At 36.8% G+C, this 20,155-nt stretch overlaps 1 protein-coding gene across 10 annotated transcripts in view; it reads left to right on the top strand.

The window, feature by feature from the left end:
- STXBP5L (syntaxin binding protein 5L) overlaps positions 1-20,155 on the top strand; it is a 188,482-nt gene that overhangs the window by 81,372 nt on the left and 86,955 nt on the right. For all 10 annotated transcript variants that reach the window (XM_051779956.1, XM_051779957.1, XM_051779953.1 and 7 more), the window contains exons 5-6: positions 10,447-10,581; positions 19,611-19,674. In XM_051779956.1, the coding sequence (XP_051635916.1) occupies positions 10,447-10,581; positions 19,611-19,674 (199 nt within the window). The remainder of the gene's footprint in view (positions 1-10,446; positions 10,582-19,610; positions 19,675-20,155) is intronic.

Raw genomic sequence — 20,155 nt, 5'->3', positions numbered from 1 at the left:
TAGGCAAGAGAAAAAAAAATATGCCTTTTAAAATTTAAACAAATTCAGACAGCATAAACAGTCTACATTATCTGTTGGAATTTTCAGCTTGCCACAGTTCTCAAATTAGAGTTTTGAAACATGTTTCACAGTTCTGTTCAGATCTAGCCTTTGACCTTTGTTGTATTAGATTTCCAGTCATATCTTAAAGCAGTGAGGAACGTGCACCCGTTCTGTTGCAGTAAGTAATTTAGTTCTTGGAAACCACACCACTTCTTTTCTGCCCAGGCACATGTCAGCTTCAAGCAAGTACCCAATGCAATGATTTAGGATACTTTTCCTTCTGTCACAATAAACTCTGGGCATTATTCCAGTAAATCAGAAATAGAGCTAGTAATGTCAGTGTTGAGATTATATCATTAAACAGTACATGAGCAGGAAGAGAAGAGAGACTACAGATTGCAGAAAAACAAGGATCATTAATCATAAAGTCTCTGTCTACTGAAGCGTAACAAATGAGAACAGCTGGTCTCCAATAAGTCTACATGATTTTAATTGATAGAAGTTGTTAAGGAAAAGAGTGTGTATAGACAGAAAAAGCATACACATGTAAAAATGCAATTTTTTTTACATTGAAGTCAATTTCAGTATTTCAGTCTTATCATGACTGTAGAGTATCATTCAAAATAGCTTGATTGATGTTGATATAAAATAGGTTTTAAACTTACTTTAGTAAGAATGTCTGACACAGATTTGAGTATTTTGCAGCTTGCAGAGGACTAAATGCTAACATATCTTTAGTTTACTTTTCTAAATGCTTGTGAAGCCAAGCTGTTTAACTAAAAAGAAGTTTCAACCTTTCATCTTTGAGCTAAGTATCGATTTACTTTTTTGTAACTATGAGATTGGGAAACAAAAACTGCATTTTTGATTTATACCTACAATGTTGGCTGAAGGGATGAGAAAAACTCTACCTTTAGGTGTTTGGGGTTTTTTAATGCAATTGCTACAAAATCAATGAAATCAACAAATCAAAAACTTTATCTTTTGAGAATACCATGTCCCTCTTCCGTCCTTTGTAATTTGGCTTTCCTTCATTGCTAAGAAATTCAGTGGCTCTTATTATGCTCTGTATTACACATCACTGTCACTGTGCTTGGTATTACAAACCCATTTTTACTTAACCTTCAAAGAAATTTATGGAGGAGAAATTAAGTACTACAAATAAGAAATAGTGATTTCACAAGCCAGTAGACAAGAGAAAGATCATGTACATTATCTTTCCCCAAAAATGAAAGCAAGAGTCTGTTTGCCAACCCCATTTCGCAAATTTGCTCACTTCACTGATTTTGTGGAGTTTTTATTCTCATCTTTGTTGTCTAATGACCTTGAGTAGGCATCAGAAACAAACTAGAAGACAATAAAAAGTATGCTGGTTTCTTCCAGCATCTTTTCCTATTAAAGGAAGCACATTTCATTTAATTTCCTTGTCTTTTTCTCTTGGGTCTAAGTCTTTATGTTACACCCGTTCATACACAACAGTACTGTTGTGTCATATGGTACTAGAGATCTAGCCAGGGAGAGTATGCCACTGTCACTGTCAGTGATCTTGCTCCTACAGGTAACACATCCCAATGAATTTGCATTCAAAATCATAAAAGGGAGTTGACAAAAGAAGGCATCTCTTTGCTGTGCATTTGCCCAAAAGAAAGGAAAGTAATTTTCTGTCACCCTGAAAATGAAACAGTTATTAGTAACACAGGCTACAAAGGTCGTCATGTCCTTGTACACTGGGATTTCAAGAGTGACTTTTAAGTTGATCTTGAGCTCCAGTAGTGCCCAGTAACATGATGCAGTGCTACAGCAGATAGCCTTTAAGTTATTGAGAGTATGAATTTAAATGCCTGTATTCTTATATTATAGGAAGTTATAGTGCAGCTATCTTTTTGCATGTGTTATGGCACGTTGAACAGGCCAGGCTGACCCTCTATGGAGTTGTAAGAAGATTAGTTATAAGAACTAGGTTAGTTACAAAACTGGAAACAACCAAAGGACCAGTTACACTTTGTCCTTGTAAAGGGCTTGTAATAACCTCATAAATTCAGTCTTTATTCAAGGGAGATCTCCAGGTTTACTAATTTGATCAAACGGAATGCATCTAACATGTTTTTGAACATGCTTTTTGATTTGTTCTAAGTTCTTTTAAGTTTGAGTTAACTGCTTGTAAATAATTTATGTTGGCACCCATTACAAATGTTCATATAGTTGCTACACTAATGTTTTATACGGTTAACATAAGTATTTGTATCTTAAAACAAGTATTTATGAAATGCTGTGAACTATTAATTACAATTGTGATTGCAAATTCATTTGAAATAGTAAACTCACAAATCAAGAATGGGCCTAACTTCAGGCTTTTAGGGTTATTTCAGATTAAATCAGTAGTAAACAGAAGAGAGGAACCCCAAAGGTTTATTTCCTCTATTCCAAAACACAAATTAAATTACTGCTGTTGTACAAGCAGCAATGACTGTAATTAATACTTGTATCTAAAGAACTACAGAATAAAGATAAATAAAACTGTTCTGTGGACAGATTGGGTAAAATGAATACCCTGACATACCAAATTTGAAAGGGACCTTGGCACTTAGATGTATTATATAATGGTAACTAGAAGAGTTACCATTGCTTTGACTCCATGTTTCATTTGGGTTTCTTTGCAGGGAACATGTTGCCTCATGTAAAGCAATTAACTTTACTGGCTCTTTCTTTAAAACATTGATCGCTACAGATGACTTTGCAAGGACTAAGCTGAAGTAATATCTTCAAGTGGTACTACAATTTGCAGGTATTGATAGTTCAGGCAGGAAATAAGCACATTTGTGTGTGAGCTAAATGATTATTTGTTTCACAGTTTTTAATTGTAAATAGTTTGTGACTTTCATCAATAAGTTAGAATTTATTGCTAGAGATTATTCACTGAGTAGTTATAAATTGAATAGTCACATAGCTCCAAATTTGATGGAAAAATAGAATTAAGTTCTAATTATTACACTCCTCATTAGATACTCTTCACCTACCAAATCCTGTCCTAACCTTTATTTGCTGTGTATGCAGTATAGTACACAATCCTTTTGGATTTCAGTAAAGCTTTTGATACTGTCTCTCACAGTATTCTGCGGGACAAAATGTCCAAAACGTCCACAGCTGGATACCCATCATGTGGTGGGTAACAATTGGCTCACAGGTCGAGCACAGAGGGTAATAGTCGATGGGGTAACATCAGACTGGTGACCTGTCACTAGTGGAGTTCCACAGGGCTCCATCTTAGGCCCTGTGCTCTTCAACATCTTCATAACTGGCTTGGAAGGGATACTTAACAAGTTTGCATATGACACAAAACTGGGAGGAGCTGTTGACTCCCTCAAAGGCAGGGAGGCCCTGCAGAGAGACCTTGACAAATCAGAGGACTGGACAATCACCAACCATGTGAAGTTCAACAAGGGGAAGTGCTGGATTCTGCACTTGGGGTGGGGCAACCCTGGATGTACGGACAGACTGGGGAATGAGATGCTGGAAAGCAGTGCCATGGGAAGGGACCTGGGAGTCCTGGTCCATGGCAAGTTGAATATGAGTCAGCAGTGCCCTGGCAGCCAGGAGGGCCAACCGTGTCCTGGGGGACAGCAGGTAAAGCATCGTCAGCCGAGGGAGGGGATTGTCCTGCCCTGCTCTGCACTGGTGAAGCCTCACCTTGAATATTGTGTGCAGTCTTGGGCACCACAATATAAGAAAGATATTAAACTATTAGAGTGTCCAAAGGAGGGCAACAAAGATGGTGAAGGGCCTTGAGGGGAAGCCGTATGAGGAGTGGCTGAGGTCACTTGGTCTGTTCAGCCTGGAGGAGACTGAGGGGACACCTCACTGCAGTTACAACTTCCTTGTGAGGGGAAGAGGAGGGGCAGGCACTGATCTCTTCTCTCTGGTGACCAGTGACAAAACCCAAAGGAATGGCCTGAATTGTGTCAGGGGGAGGGTTGAAGAAAAAAGTTCTTCACCCAGATAGTGGCTGGGCACTGAAACAGGCTCCCCAGGGCAGTGGTCACAGCCTGACACATCAAGAAGCATTTGGACAATATTCTAAGGCACACGGTGTGACTTCTGGGGATGGTCGTGTGCAGGCTTGAGGGTTGGACCCAATGATCTTTGTAGGTCCCTTCCAACTCAGAATATTCTGTGATTCTGGGATTCTGTGATAGTCTTAAAACAAAAAATATTTGAGCAGTCTGTATAACACTCACCTGGAAAAAATCCAGAGACAGAAATGCTCATGCAGTATTTTAAGAATATGATTTACCTTAATATTCCTCTTGTGTCCAGATATCTCTTAATAACAGTGGACTTTACCATTTGTTATGCTGTCACGAGGATCTAGGGATCTAATGCAATTTATGAACAGTGTGTTTTTAGTTCTACTTCATTTCTTCTGCAAAATTAAAACATAAAATAAGATGAACTAATAGATTATAGTTCAAAATAAATGTTAACTAATGATGCTAGCAGAAAATACATGTGAAACAGAAGATTTTCCTAAATTTCAATTGAAACTAAAACTAAATCGCACTTAGAAAAAACATGTGGACCACAAGTATCAATCTCAAAGGCCCATTTGGTTCATTCACTTTCTGCTAGGATCTATGTGTGTAGGGTTACTATAAATTTTTGAAATTATGTTGTGTGGTATTTGAAGAATCCAGTTTGAACAGGAGAAAGTTTCATGTTGTAATATAGTATTACCAAGACCCTGGAAGAAAAAAACTGTCCAGATATATTGCACTGCTCTATATTTCATTTGACTGTTAGTCATGGCAGTTAGTTATTTTAAGTATTTCCTATGCTCTTATGTCAGCCCGAAAGACTGTGCATAAACTTCAAGCAAGTTAAAATAAGAGTTTCATTTATACATTGGAATTCCTGATAACGGAGTTCATCTTGGATTTCTGCCTTCCTAGGACTTTCTGGTATATTACAGCACTCCATGTTGCAGGGGAAACACTGTTATTATTACTATGCACAGACCCAGCTCACATTTATCTGGGGAACTGCACAACCATCTGCTGCAAACACATCGCATCATGTGGATGGCAGGCTGCTAGAATTGCTGTTACTGTACATGTTTTTTACAAGTCATATATAGCTGATGAACTCCAAATTCATATATAGTCCAGGGAGAAGATTAAATACCTCCAGAGACCAAATAGCTCGTAATTTACATCCTTTGCTTGATCTGCTGGAAATAACTCCTTTTCTTCATTGTCTATAGCTTTAAACTGTGCTGTTCAGGCACTTCTGGTCAGCTATAAATTGCTTTGCCTGAATATCTGTCTATATCTCCTTTTATGCATTTCATGACTTAAAGCAATAATCTCAGCTTGAATGTTCCCTTCTGAACGGACAGAAAAGCAAGCTTACACTTTCTGAGAATGCTGGCTATCCAGAAGCTACCTCAGAAGGCTACTGGAGAAGAAGGGACACTAGAAGACTATGGTCTTTGTTGTTTTGTATTACTACTGTTCAAAAATACCAAAACATTAAGGGAATATGAGGGAAGAAAATGAGTTGGGTGAAAGGAGGGAGACGAGGAGTGATAGAAAGTCACAAGGCACCCTCAGCAACTGTAATTTCCACTGTTGGGGAGAAGAAATCCTGCAGAAGTCAAGAAGGAAGAGAAGGGCTTATGCAGTGGTTTTCCACTGTTGTCAATATTCATTGAAGGCTATACAGGCCACAGATTCCTCTCAAAAAAGACCTGCTTTGAAAGAGGACCTGACAGAACATCAGCCAGTCACTGGCTAGTACCAGGAATGACGGTTCCATCAGGTGGCAAGAGAACAGTTTGTGGTTATGACCAGATGAAGGAAACAGCATAAATTAGTGGAGAGTACTGGAAACACCAGAGAATTGTGAAGAAAATTCCTCAAGTCAGGAGGCAAGCCATGATAACAGTAATGAAAAGGTAGATTTCTGATTTGCATAACCTACTTAAGAAGGTGATCAGCTTTCTCAGCAGCTGAATTCATCCATGCTGGGACAATGCACTGTAAATTGGGTGTAAGACAGTGGCGGTACCTCAGTAGTCACAGGGAGCAGAGAGCTAGCCCAGGACCACAACTGGTGTGCCTTGCAGCTATTGGACTTGCTTCCTGTCAGCTCCTCATATTCCCAAGTTAACACTCCTTTGTGTTTCGCCATTTTCTTTTCCTGTAAATCTGTGAGATTTCCATATTGTCTGAGAACCTGGACAGTGTAGTTTATTTTGGTAGGATTCTGAGAAAGAGTTCAAGCTGATGTTTGTTTTCTGTAGGAACTTACAGAAACTGAACTCTTCTTCCAGTCAGTGCTGGGCATAAGAGCTACACATGTTGAATGCTTGTCCATATTTAAGATTACCTCTATAAAGGGAAAAGGCATCATATAAATTTAGTTGCAGTTTTGATATCAAGGAATAAGAAATTAAATAATTAAATTGGAAAAACTGTTTATAATTTTGACAAAAATGCAATTTTTGCTCCCCCCCCCTTCACCAGCTCTCCTCACTTTCCACCAATAATAGTGTTCCAGCAAAATTTTTCATACTAAAAATAAGAAAACAAAAATAACAAAGCAGAGGCAGAAAAAAGTGTTATCCAAATTGGGGGTTTATTTTTTTGTTGAGAAATAAGATTAATGTAATAAAATAAAGATGATTTTAAGTAATCTCAGAGTTTTTACTAGTACTTTAGAGAATATAGCACTCTAAATTATTTTAACACTGTGGTATTCTACTAATATGCAGTGAGTTTTTTTTGGCCACAATTGTTAGACTGTAAAGTGCTGTGATTTGCTGAAAAATATATCTTTTCAAGATTTGCTAGTCAGAATAGATTCTTTTCTAAAATGAGGTTCAATTTTTTGACAATACCGCTTTCAGTTATTCCATTCTCTTTCTTATGTTGCTTACATAATTTTGGAAGTGTTTTCAGGACTTTAGGAAAAGAGTTTTTCATAAATTGTGATTTAGGTGTTTTATTTAACACCTCTTGATTTTTTTTTTAATATAACATTCTATATCCTGTTTTGTGCTTTGAATACATTGGAAAAACAATACAATGTTACAGACTAGTCTGGCAGAATAGAAACACCTTTTTGGTATCAATTAATGTTTTTTACTATTTCTTATAATGATCAATGAGACTCATATTGTGGCTTGCTGCTAAGCATATATAATATCCTCATTTCTGACTTTCTGTTAAGTGATCAACACTGACCAAATTCTCAGGTCTCCATTTAATTGGGTTCCATGTTATCTCGATCAGATTGACAATCTGATTAAATTTTGTCAGAAGCACTTCATCCTGGCACAAATTACTACAACCCCTACCTTCTTAAGAAGAAAAATAACCTTTCTTTCTTTCTTTCTGGCTTATTGACTCTTTTTTGTAAAGGCATCAAAGGACATCTTAATTTGCTTGTGGGATATATGACTAATGGAATCATATAATAGAATGCCTTTCATCCACAGTGAAAACTGCAGTATGAGACTTCATTGTTTTCTCTTGAAGAAATCATTATGTAATTTCAGTACTCACTGAAATGGAAGATGTTCGTTAAAAATCTGAGTCTTGCTTCAAAGCTTCCAAGCCTCAAAGTCAAGTTAATGTTTTCTGTAAAAGTGAAAAGTCAATAATACATAAAGCAGTTTGCATTTAATTTACATAATGTAAAATCAAAATGCCTCAGGGAAGTGCAGAGTTTCCTGTGAATATGAAAATCATATGGCTTTGTTTGGTGAAACCTAGCAATATATTGTATTAAAATGCCTAGTAACCCCTATGCTCTAATAGGTTTGTTACATATCTGGATTGTCTGTAAGGGAATAGCATTTTCTTATAAGCTCACATATTGTAGAAGGTTGTATTTCATAATGTCTAATAACAGTTTGGGTAAACAATGAAGACTCATAGGGTAGTTTTCTTTGTGGAAGAAACAACATGCAGATTAATTTCTTGTCTGACTGTCCCATAAATTTGTTCAAACAAAATTAAATTATTTAAGAGGAAGTAGTTGAGCTTAGGAAAATATTTAAATTTGTGGTAATTTTCTTCATTCTTTAGCAATATCTAACTCTCTTTTGGTCCTTCATATTGTATATACAGACTTAGTACCAACTGGTGTCTGGGATTTCAGATAGGCCAGTAGGAAACTAAGTCTAGTAACTTATGGCCTAACTACTTATTAGTGGTTAATACTTTAGTCCAATTTTTCTTTCTGTAGGACCTTGCTCTTAGAGCATTATAATCTTGAAATATTTAACCTAAGGCAGGCAAATAGAGGACATGCAATATCTGGGAATTTAGGCACCCACGTAGTCTGATGGTGAGATCATAACCTAGAAGCAAATTTCAGAAAGGAGAATCGCATAATCGCAGAATATGCTGAGTTGAAAGGGACTCACAAGGATCAGAAAAAGCAGCCCAAAGCAATCTCATATGGTGTCTGAGATGGTTTTGAAACTTTGTTTATAATCAAGGTGTTGGATTCAGTCTTGAATATCAGAGACCAAGTTTTCTGCAGTACCCCATAGTGAAAAATAATACTGTCCTAAGTGGACTTGAACCTGCTTAGTCTGATGACACAACTGCAAGCATTTGGAGTAGCAGCTTTCAAGTCAACTAGGGTTCACTTTGTAACTCAAGAGTTTTTTGTCAGTCCCTAGAACAGACACATTTTCAACACTTTCAAAGTCAAAAATATTTTCTCTTCCTGTAATTTAATGGTTTACTACAAGCAAGTGTTGAGCAAACATAAATGTTTAAGAGGGCTTATCAACCAGGGAAGTCTTCTATGGGCTGGGACCTAACAAAGCATCCATATGCTTTGCAGTGCAAGAAAGAAAAGAAGAGCTAGTATAGAAATGAAAGAAAAAACTAGACTAAATATGAATTTAACCAGCAGTGTAGGAAATGGTGCAAAAGAATTGGAGTCTAAGGAGAAGGAGAAGGATCAGGACATACGAGAAAAACAACTTTGCATTTGTAAAATTACAAAGTGAAAAGGGCAAATTATTCTTTGCACCTGTTATAAACAGAACAATAAAGCTAATAGCTTTAACTCCAGTAAGGAACACGTAGGTGTCATATACCTTCTGCAACTGTTTCTGTTGGACATGTGTTGATTTGACTGCACCCACATTATAAGTACTATGTTGCTGCTTAAAGGCATTTTCAGTTACACATACTAAAATATAATTCCCCATTCTCAAAACAATTATCTCAAAAAACTTAGTTCTCTTTCCACTAAAGGCACGGGAATTATTGCCAAAATTAGACAACTAATGGTAAAATTTAGTCCTGTACAGGTGGATAGAACAAACCTTTATCATACTTAAGTCTCACTTGAATCAACACTCCTCTCACTCTTCTATAATTCATTCAGAAAGATTGCTTTACCATAAGAATGAAAAATTTTAAATATGTATGTTCTTAAATACTGTTTTTACTTTGGTAGTGGTGGAAAGTGTTAAGAATGAAAAAAAATCAAGTTTATATATAAAAGCGAAAAATAACCTGCTTGTGGAAATGAATGATAAATATAATAACCTATGGCAAACCAAGCAAAATAACTGCTTTTTGTCAAAACTCACCAGTCTGTATCATAATATTGGATTAAGTTTCAGTCTCTGTAGGTAGCATGCATTCCATTGTATTTTAGTAGTAAATGTTTTTTTATCTCATATAGATGTAGTTTTGCTTTAATATCTATATAACTAAAATATGAAAGAAACCTGAATCTACTCATTCATCATCTGTGAAAACTTTTATGTATTATCATGAGAAATTGTTATGACATCTTTCCAAGATAATAAAGCATCGGTTCATCATCTTGTAAGAATAATATGAGTGTGTCTTCTATGGTAATTCAGTTTTGATAAATGCTTTTATCTAGGGCAGTACTCTCCCAGATACCAAATAAATGAATGTTTACTTGTGTGAATTATGGTGTTACACTTCTGTTGTACAAAACATGAATCCCACTGACATCCATTAACTTCTGTTTGTTCATCTAGAAAAATTGCTTACTCTAAGAAAGGAAATAAGAAAACCCAACTCGAGTGTCTTGGATACTATCAAAGTGCAATTTATGTATCATGGAGATAGACTTACTTCAGTGCTCAAGTGATATGGCTCTTTTTCCCAGCCCTTAATATAGGCAGACAGGATGGCCCTGTTTTGTTTCATGTTCTCTTCTGTGATTTTTCTGGAGATGACCCCCCAAACTTGCACATTCTTCAGAATGCTACACCTGCTGGGCATGTTTTTCTCAAGTTATAAAATGAAAAGAATAATTATTTCATCTGTAAAAGTGTTAAAAAATATTGTTGACATGATAGTCGGTCACAATTTTTTGATCTTTTCTTTTTTTCCTTTCCAGGATTACTTACTGCCATCTACCTTTCCAAAGTAAATGGCTGTATGTTGGAACAGAGAGGGGAAATACACACATTGTAAATATTGAGTCCTTCATTCTTTCGGGATATGTTATCATGTGGAACAAGGCAATAGAACTGTAAGTGCAGATTTTCTTTCATTTGTGTCTGTGGTCTTTTTCATAGCTGTCTTAAGAATAATTTTTAAGAAATACTTGTTTTTACAAATATTAACAAATCTTTTGAAAGCCTTTTATTTCAAGGAGTGCATTTGCAGTATTAACAGGGCTTTTCCAGGACATTAGGAATTCAGATTTATGATAGAGACCACGTAACTATATTTTATATAAAAGTTATTTGACAATCTGTTTAGCTATGAGGTTCCATGAGATACAGCTAACCATTAATCTCCAAAATTCAGATTTTGCTATTTTTATGAGGGTAGCTTGATCACCATCTCCTCCATTCTATGAAAAGAATAATGAAGTATATTGGCACTAAGACTCTGTGGAGAGCTTTTCTTCATTGAACTGTGGGATCATTTAGATGAGAAGGGACTGGAGGTCTCTAGACCATGTCTCCTGCTCAACACAGTGCCTATTTCAAAGTTAAATCAGACTCATCAAAACCTGATGAAGTGATAGGAAAGGTAGTGAGTGCCTATTAAATGATAGTTCTCTGACAGGCTAAGCCAGGTTCCTGTCGTGGGTATGAAATGGAGGGAGACATATAAAAGCCTGAGTAGGATAAATCTGTGCTTCCTGGAAGTAAAAACCTCAACAGAAACAAAAAACTCTTTCTCTGTTGTTTCCTCTGTGAAATTCCAGCAAGAGGAACTGCTGTGAGAAAGCTCAAAGTACTTAATGTAGTTTCTGGAACATCTGCTTCATGTTGTAACTACCTGTAACCTCTGGTAGTAAACTGAAATTCATCAGTCTCAGTGAACCAAGAGAACAGGATCTAAGAATAGGGTTACAGGTCTAGGGTTACAGGCTGTGAATCTAATTCTCTGTCCCAATCAGAGATCACATTGGTAGCAACTGCAGTTCTCAAAAATTCTCCCTTTCCCTTTTCTTTCCCCGCTATTATTACTGACTAATCACTCTGTCCCTCAGATGTCTCACTGATGCCTCACTTTGTTTCCTCCCCTTTTCCCCCACCAAACTTCATAGGCACAGTCATAAAAATGTAATTTTACCTTCAAAGGAGAAAAAACCCAAGGATTCAAATGCAATCAGGATTCAGTCTGCTGGTAAATCTACAGTCCAGTTCTAAATTTTGGAGTGTTTGTTCTACCCTTGTAAGACTTTCCTCAGCTCTGCTTAGTAGTTTTGGCTGCAAAAAATGCTTTTGGAAAATGTGGTTTAACCAAAACCACACTATATTAATTTTGATGATTTTTTTGGGTCAGAAGTATCTTAATTATTTTTTCTTTCTCACTTTGTTTTGAGGATGTTGACATATTAGAGGGGGTATTGATTCCTGTATTTTAAAATGTATATTACACTGAGTAGGTAAATGATGTCTTTAAGATTTTGAGAACAATTTTTGGTTTGTGTGCATTTACAATTTTCTTTCCTCCCGAAATCAGGATGTTTCTATTCTGTATAGAAAAAAATCTTGGAGTTTTATGGACTGGAAGCCTTACACCAAATTTCACCTCCTAATTCTTTAAAAATTATTTGGGATAAATCTTTTTTTAATTTTTTAATGGCCACAACAAACCTTTTTCATGAAAACAGAATAGAATGATGCCTCTCGGTGCGTGGGAAAAAAGGGCTGCTTTCTAGCAAGCTTCAGTACTGAGCTGTTGGCATAGACTAGGTGCTGAGAAATAAGATACCTCTCTAGAACCTTTAAGGAAGCAAGCTGCCTCTCTTAACTGTCCACTTTGTTTTGTCTATGTAGGAGCATACCTAGACTTCCCAAAATTTTTCTTCCATAAGTTGAGAAAGGTAATGGCAACATAATAGATAGGCCTTGTCACCTCAAGTACTTGGAGATGCTTCATGGTTACCGAAATAGATTCTTTTTCTAAAAAGCTAGTTTGCCATTACTCTTTTGGTGACAGTTCAGCATAAGTATTCATTCATTACTGCTTCTGGTTCTACCAGCCTTACAACTTGATCCCTGTAAGCAATGTGCTTGCCTAAAAAGGCTGTGTCCTCTCCCTTCAATCTCATCATGTACTTCTTGCTATGGAATCAAGGACATCATCCTTGCATATATTACACAAGTAGACATGGGATCCTCTGTGTCTCCAGATTAATTTCTCTGCATTAGAGTAAGAGACTGGTGGGAGTAATGGTGACGTTTGCCACAGTAACCACCTTTTATAGATGCTGAAGTTGAAACTGGGTGACTTTTCTCAGTAAAGTAATTTGAACTCTCTCTGGTAATAAACTATAATGTCTCTTCCAGTACTATTGCTTTCTGGCAGGTGAAATGGAACTTAGATTAGCTTCTAAAGGGAATGTTATGAACTTTAAGTGTACTTTATGATGATGAGATAATGATAGTAGACTTTACTTTAGAATAGTACTGAGAAAAATTTTATTTTGAGCCATGAATATATTCTGACTTGATAATCTTTTTTTAATCTTTGCATTAATTTCACACAATTTTCACATATTTTTCACATTTTAGTATGATAGAATCATAGAATAGCTCATGTTGTAAGGCTCCTCTGGAATTTTCCAGACCAACTTCCTGCTCACAGTAAGATCTGCTAAAAGACCAGGTTGTTCAGGACTGTATAAGTTCATAGGGCCTGTTATGTTAGGTACTTTCAAAAATGAAAGAAAACAGGAAAACATACGTATCTAAACTTCAGGAAAACCTGAAAACCTTACTATGAATGATGTAAGAGGCAATAGTGCTGGTAACGTTTTTAATTCTGAGATAGATTATATAATTTCAGAGCATGAGATTAGTTTGAAGATGTTACTATTCTCTATAAGGGTTGGAAGGGGAGAGTTCACCTTTTGCACAAACATTTCTGTCGAACTTATTGTCAAGAAAAGACCAGTAAAAGTCATTGTTCTCCTGCTATTTTCAAGTCTTTAGTTTAGATGGAGTGCTTTTAAACAAAATTTTTAATGTGTCAGGTTCATGTGTCATGTGTTCAAACAAGCCTGGAATTCATCCCTCTTCATGCAACTCTCAGCCAGTTCTTGTCTTTCTTACAAAACTCCTCATTTTCTATACTGACTTGTATCCACTTCTAATGAAATCTCTGTGAATTTTCATAAAGCAGCTTTAACTCAGTTGTCATTAGGATTTCAAGGCTTTACAGTGAAAACCAATAGGAGATTGAACTGGTTAGTTTTTTTAAAAAACTGAAATGCTTTGACTTTGTAATGTTAAACTACATATTACCATACCTAAGTCACTGTAAAAACAGATTATAGCTCATTTTGTAAGAATACAAAAAACCCCCAGTTGAAATTCCAGTTCTCTGAGTTCTTTAGAGCATGGTTGAAGAGAGCCTCCACATACATTGCTAACACTATGGGCAAGGTAACCTGGAGAGGTATTCTGATACCTGTGTGGCCATTTCCACCTTTGGAAAACACCTATAAGTTGCATTCTAGGCTTTCATCGTGGACCAGGTTTGTCCCTTTAAGGTCATGATGACATTGCTCAGTAAGCAATATAATAGATGGTATTGCATAAGAGAAAAAATAATGGAACATAGAGAACAAATACAGCAATTCATTTTAGTCTGTTCATGGACTTACCAATGTTTCAACCCCACAAGGAATTTCATCACACTTCTCGACATTAATTCATTCTAGAGAACGTAACCCTCATCCTCAGGAAAAAAACAAACCTGAGTCAGTGAGGCCCATCAAATGACTGCAAGAATTGTTTTTATTACAGTGATTCTCTTGCAGTGAAAGACTCGGGTGAAGAGGCTTGGTAGTTTGAAGACTTGAAGGAGAAACAGGTTTGGATGTAACAATTTTAGACTTTGCATATGATGCAAGAAATCTGATCACCTTGTCCTGCATGGCTACTTTGACTTACAAAGTTGGCTTTTGGTGCAGGTTTTTTTTTTACCATTTGTGATTTTATTGCCTACTTTTATATCAAAATATACTGAAAAATCTGTATAGCACTATATCTTTGAGTGATGGTGGGTTTATGACCTGTTTAGAAGCATCTAGTAGAGATATATGTCAAAAAGATGATTGCAATACCTATTTTATCCTAGGGACTATTGTCTTCTCAAGTAGGAGAGATTATTCAGCTATCTTAAACAATGTCTAATATTAACCTAATGTTAGTGAGAAATTAAGGCCTGAATAGACTAATAATGCAAAGGAAACATTAAATTTTTTTAGAGTATTTTCGGTGCTGAGTCATAACTGATTCTAGAAGATACAGCAAAAATTTCTTTCTTAAATCATGTGCACTCTCTATGTCTCAGTAGACCTGGCCTTGTCCAGAGCTGAAAAAGGACACAAGCATATGGATACCAATTCTTGTCTCAGGCATTTCTGTCATCTCATGCATTATCACTGCTTCAGACCACACTGAAGCACCTTTTCAGCTAAGAATTAATAACTCAAAACTTTTTCACTGGTCATTTCTCTGTCATGTAGCAGAGCTAGTCCTTCGCCAGAGGTGTTAGAGGCTCATGATACTGTTTGTTTTTCTGCTGTCTAATAAGTGAACAGTTTCTCTCTTTTCCCTCCTAATGTTTGGAAACAGACCTGGAAGAGAAAAATAGTCAATGAGCCCAGCATGTCTCCATTTACTCCAACTACAGTGAGATTGATTTTCACAGCAGCATCATACATTTTGGAAGTTCATCTGGTGTTGGAAAGGAAAAGAAGGTCTTAATATGAGTCCACTGAACTCCAAAAATGAAAAGTCTGTATTATAAGCTCCCAGTAAGATTCCAGTGTTTGAACACTCCACTATCTAATGAATGAATAACTGAAAGTTGTCAAAATTTTTGGAATTTGAAGTATCAAAGAATTGGGCAAATTGGAGCCCAGTTATGGCAGAGCCATAAGGTGGTATTTCCTTTCTTAGCCCTTTCTCTGCTATCCACATTTCCTACACTGGTGACTCACAGCCAGCAGTTCCAGAGGAGTGAGGGAAAGCAGCACACAGGAGGAGAAGTAACAGTCTGGAAGAATCCACCACCCTTTCTGTGTGCAGACCCAAATGGATGCAGTTTTTAATATTAAAAAAAACACAAGTTACAAGGCATCCTTCTGGATATTTTAGAAAGTGTGTCTAAGACTCAGAGTTGCATCTTGGGGTTGAACTGATTCTTACTTACTTCAGTTCCCAGCTTTGATTCACAGTATGGCAATGATGAATCTAACTTGTTCTTTTAAATTTCTCTGTGGCTCTACCAATGAAAAAAGGTCTTAAAGTCCCTGGTGCACTGCACCTTTGTGGAAAGCACAGCTGCAGAAGATGTATGACTACTGACACTACAGAAGTATCTGCTTATGCATGTTTTCCTCAGCACTGTCACATTCAGTCAACTTCAACTCCATAGCAATGACTAAATAGATGTTTTCATTTTTTCCCTCTCCTAGCTTCTTCTATCACTTTCTAAAATCAAGTTTTCATTCTTCTCAGAAATAATCACAGTACTTCTATAATTGTGCGGGCTATTTTTATTTTAAAAGAATAACTGTTTTGATATGAGTCTATTTTGTCATAGATTACTTTTGCCTGCTTTAAAGGTTGTTTCAGTATTTGAAGTTCTTACAAGAGTATTTAAGTAATTTGATTTCTTAGAGTGCATGAAATGTCCCAGGATGATTGAGGAATACATCATCTACATATTTTCCACATTTTACTGGGTCCAGATTATAACATTGCCAAAGACTTCTTTTTGAGCTTTCTAATTTTAGAATAAAATAATTAAATAAAAGCTTCCATCCTTACAATGAAGACTGTTTTGAAGGCTGTTTTACAGTGAATGGTTTCTTAATTTCAGTCCTGTTCTGAGTAAGAGTTAAATTTTACACCATACCCACTCTCTCATCTCCCAAAATGAACATGCACCAAATAAATTAATAGCTGCTGCTGTCAGGAATAACTTCTAATGAAGTGCAAAACAGCTCAAAGTATCAGTAGCTTCTTAGCAAACTTCTACTTCTGTACAGCTGTCATGGGAATCTTTTGTTCCATTTTTCAGTTCTGCAGTCTGTTTTTGTGGACTTAAAGGTCAGTGAAGGCTATGAAATGTTGCAAACTTTTGTATCATTAGCTCATACTTTCTTTTTGCTCAGTTGAAGGTAGCTTTTGTCTCGGGAATTTTTTATTGCAAATCGTTGCTGATATTTTTTGGGCTTGACCTTCTTTTCTTTTTTTTTTTTTCTATGTATGTACTTGGCTTCAGGTTTTATCCTTCTTGTGTCTTTTCAGAGCTTTTATTTTCACAGTCATTCTCAGCTACTCAATACCCCAGCTACTATTTGGGAATGAAAAATTCTCTGTTCAGCTATTTCACTTATGCCTTATTTTCACCTACTGATTCTTCTGTATTTTCCTCTTTCTCAAGGAATAGGATATAGTTAGTTTTTATGCAGTTTCCCAAAGCCAGCTTGAAGGAATGACTATACTTGAGTATCTGGCATCAACAGCAGTGTGCTTTACTCATGGTAGCTGCAAATATGGTAGGTTTTCCAGCACCACCTCATCCTTTCCAGGAGCTGTTGGATCTCTGGTTTTGCATTTAATATACTTCAATGGTGGTTTTTTTCTTTGTAGGCAGTTCCACAATGACAGTGTACAACTCTCCAGCCTCCTTGACAACTCTACTGTAATAGCAATGAGGGGAAATGGAACATTTTATTTGTACTGAAACTACTTCAGGCAAAATGGTTTTTGTGTGTAGACATTTTCACGTGCAGCATAATTTACTGTATGAAAGTAGTAATTACTGTATCTGTAGCTCTGATAGTGTTTCACAAGTTCTATAAACTAATATTATTGATATAATATAGTTAACTAAATAATTGCTTCATTTAATCCTGCCTGTAGTGCAGTCATGATGTCTACCCTTGGGAGAATTCGATTGTAGAGCCCAATGCCTGGCACTCCTTTTACAAGCAACACTTCTCTAGGGATCCAAAAGATATTGCTGTTGTTTCTGTTTACCCATACCTTACCTGAGGACACAAGAAGAGCCAAGTGGTAAAGCACTGATCTGGCTTTGGCAGACTATTTCTGGTATTAGTGTGGCACCAAGGACTGGATGTGGGTTCCTAGCCACAGTCCTGTACTAGAAAGGAGATGACATCACTTCAGGAGAAGCAAACCAGAGAAGATTTATCATGTCACACCCTCTGTATCCAGTCATAGGGCAGGTTCAGAGTAACAAGGAAAAGGTCGTGTAGAATGAAGGAAGCTGCAGTCCTTTCATGCACAGTTTTCTTCCTTGCTGCATCCAAACTCATGTTACTTCGTATCAGGTTATCCTCCCACAAATCTCTCTCCCAAGATGGGACTGTGCAGGTTCATCCCAAAAACAAACCCCAGACTTTGTGCTGCATCTTGTGAATATTCCTTGTTGTGTAGTCCAAAGGGGAATCAGTTTCGATGCAAAAACTTCAGTTGCTATGAAAAAAAAAAGACCAATGTTTCTTGGAGCCCCAAAAAGGCAGTGCAGGACTGCCAGGGAATATGCTCTACACTTCCAAAAAGCTTCAGGAGCATCTGTTGTCATCTGTGTGTGATCTTATCTATGATGGCACATGTGAAATTAGTTTTAGTATATGCAACTATTTGAAAAAGATCCTTTCTCATTTCTTGACAGAGTTAATGTTATGACTGCCAAACTTAATAGACGCTTTACTTCCTCTTACCTGTGTATAAACAAATCTGGCCTCTGTGAAGCAATCAAGGAATTTGTTGTGGGTGGACCCTGGCTGGTTGTGATACCCTCCCCCAGCTTCTCTCTCACTCTCCATCATCAAGAAGACAGGGAAAGAAAATAAAATGGAAAAGTTCATGAGTCAAGGCAAAGACAGGAAGATCACTTACCAGTTGCTGTCAATAGACAAATCAGACTTGACTTGGAGAAAATTAATTTAATTTATTGCCAGTTAAAATAGAGTAGAATGGCAAGAAACAGACAAAACCTAAAACGTCTTCCCTCCACACACACACTGTCAACTCCCCTCCTTCATTCCAAACTTCTCTACCTCCTTCCCCCTGAGTAGTGCAGGGGGATGGGCAATGGAAGGTTTTGGTAGATCCATTACAGCTCCCCTCTGCTTCTCCTTCCTCCTCATACTTTTCTCCTGCTCCATCATGAGTCCTTCTACAAGCTGCAATTTCCTCAGGAAATATCCGCCTGCTCCAGTGTGGAGTCTTCCACAGACTGCAGGGGAATCTCTGCTCTGGCACATGATTTGTGTTTTCTGTCAGGTGCTAGACATTAATAATTTTCAGTAGCAGTCCCTGTACCAAGTTGCATACAGCTTGTTGGTACATGTGGCAAAAAAAGAAGGGATGGTAAGAGCAGTAACTTTATATAGGCTTACCAAGACTTGTGGGATGGGTCTTGTGGCTGTGGAGCCTCACTAAACGTGCATTGTGGCTGTAACTGTATTCATTGTTCTAAAGATGTATAAATCTTTACAGATTAGACAAAGGCAAGGTGCTCCATTTCTGAAATCCCGCTGTAATAACGCTAAGAAGCCTCCCGATAGAGCAGTGTAGGTGAGGTTACTGAAACCCTGTCATTAATGAGATTGGAACTTGGTGAGTCATGTTATAAATATTTTAAATGAATCCAGTGAAGACTTTGCAAATCCTTGGCAGATTAGCCTTGAAACTGAGCAAATGAGGAGGGAGGGTCAGAACGAGAGAGAGTAGAGAATATAAAAGGCAAAAAAACCTCAAGAATGGAGGCGGGGGGAAATTATTGTAATAGGAGGAATAGTAAGATTTAAAAAAAAAAACACAGAAGAAAGGATTAATTGACAAAGGAGAATCTTTGCCTATAATGGCAAAAATAGAGGAGAACCTGAAAAGATGTCAGTAACTTCACCTTCCCCTGTTGGGCTTTTTACAATTACTTTTAAACTGTTGGAGGTAGATGTTAACACACCTAGAAATTAAGGTAAGCATCTAGCTCTTCATACAAAAAAACCCAATTCACAGATTTTAATTGATTTTTGTCTTGCAGATCCACAAAGACTCACCCTGGTCCAGTTGTACATTTAAGTGACAGCCCAAGAGATGAGGGAAAAGTGAGTACAACTAATGGTATAAAACTTTGCAACATTTCATAGCCTTTCATTTATTTGCCTTGGTAGCTCCTTCTTTTTGGTTACTCACTAATTTTACCATCTGCTTTCTTTCTATATTTCCAATTCACTTTAACTATTTTACAGTTTTTAAGAAAAAATTATCTTTGTACAAAAAACTATACTTTGAAACATATAACCATCCAAATTGTTCATGATTAAATAAACTTGACTTGGTATAAGTAAGAATTGACTGGAAACTGTATCATGACTTCAGTACTTGGACAAGGAGTTTATAGTAGTTTATAGTAAGTTTACATAAGATAGCAATTCTTTTCTTATACAAGAATTTTAACTATAGTAATCTACATCTGTTGCTACTGTTTGCTGTTCTCAACTCTGTTCACAAAGAGCTGCCCATAGTAGGAATCAAAACATAGAGCATCAGGGTTGTGACTGATAGCACTAGGAAGCAAAATCGAAG

Source organism: Manacus candei, unplaced genomic scaffold (genome assembly GCF_025592945.1).
Source record: "Manacus candei isolate 608988 ecotype Guabito, Panama unplaced genomic scaffold, ASM2559294v1 h1tg000014l, whole genome shotgun sequence".
Lineage (NCBI taxonomy): Eukaryota > Metazoa > Chordata > Aves > Passeriformes > Pipridae > Manacus > Manacus candei.
Note: the sequence above shows the minus strand (reverse complement) of the source record. Positions and strands in the feature narration are given on the sequence as shown.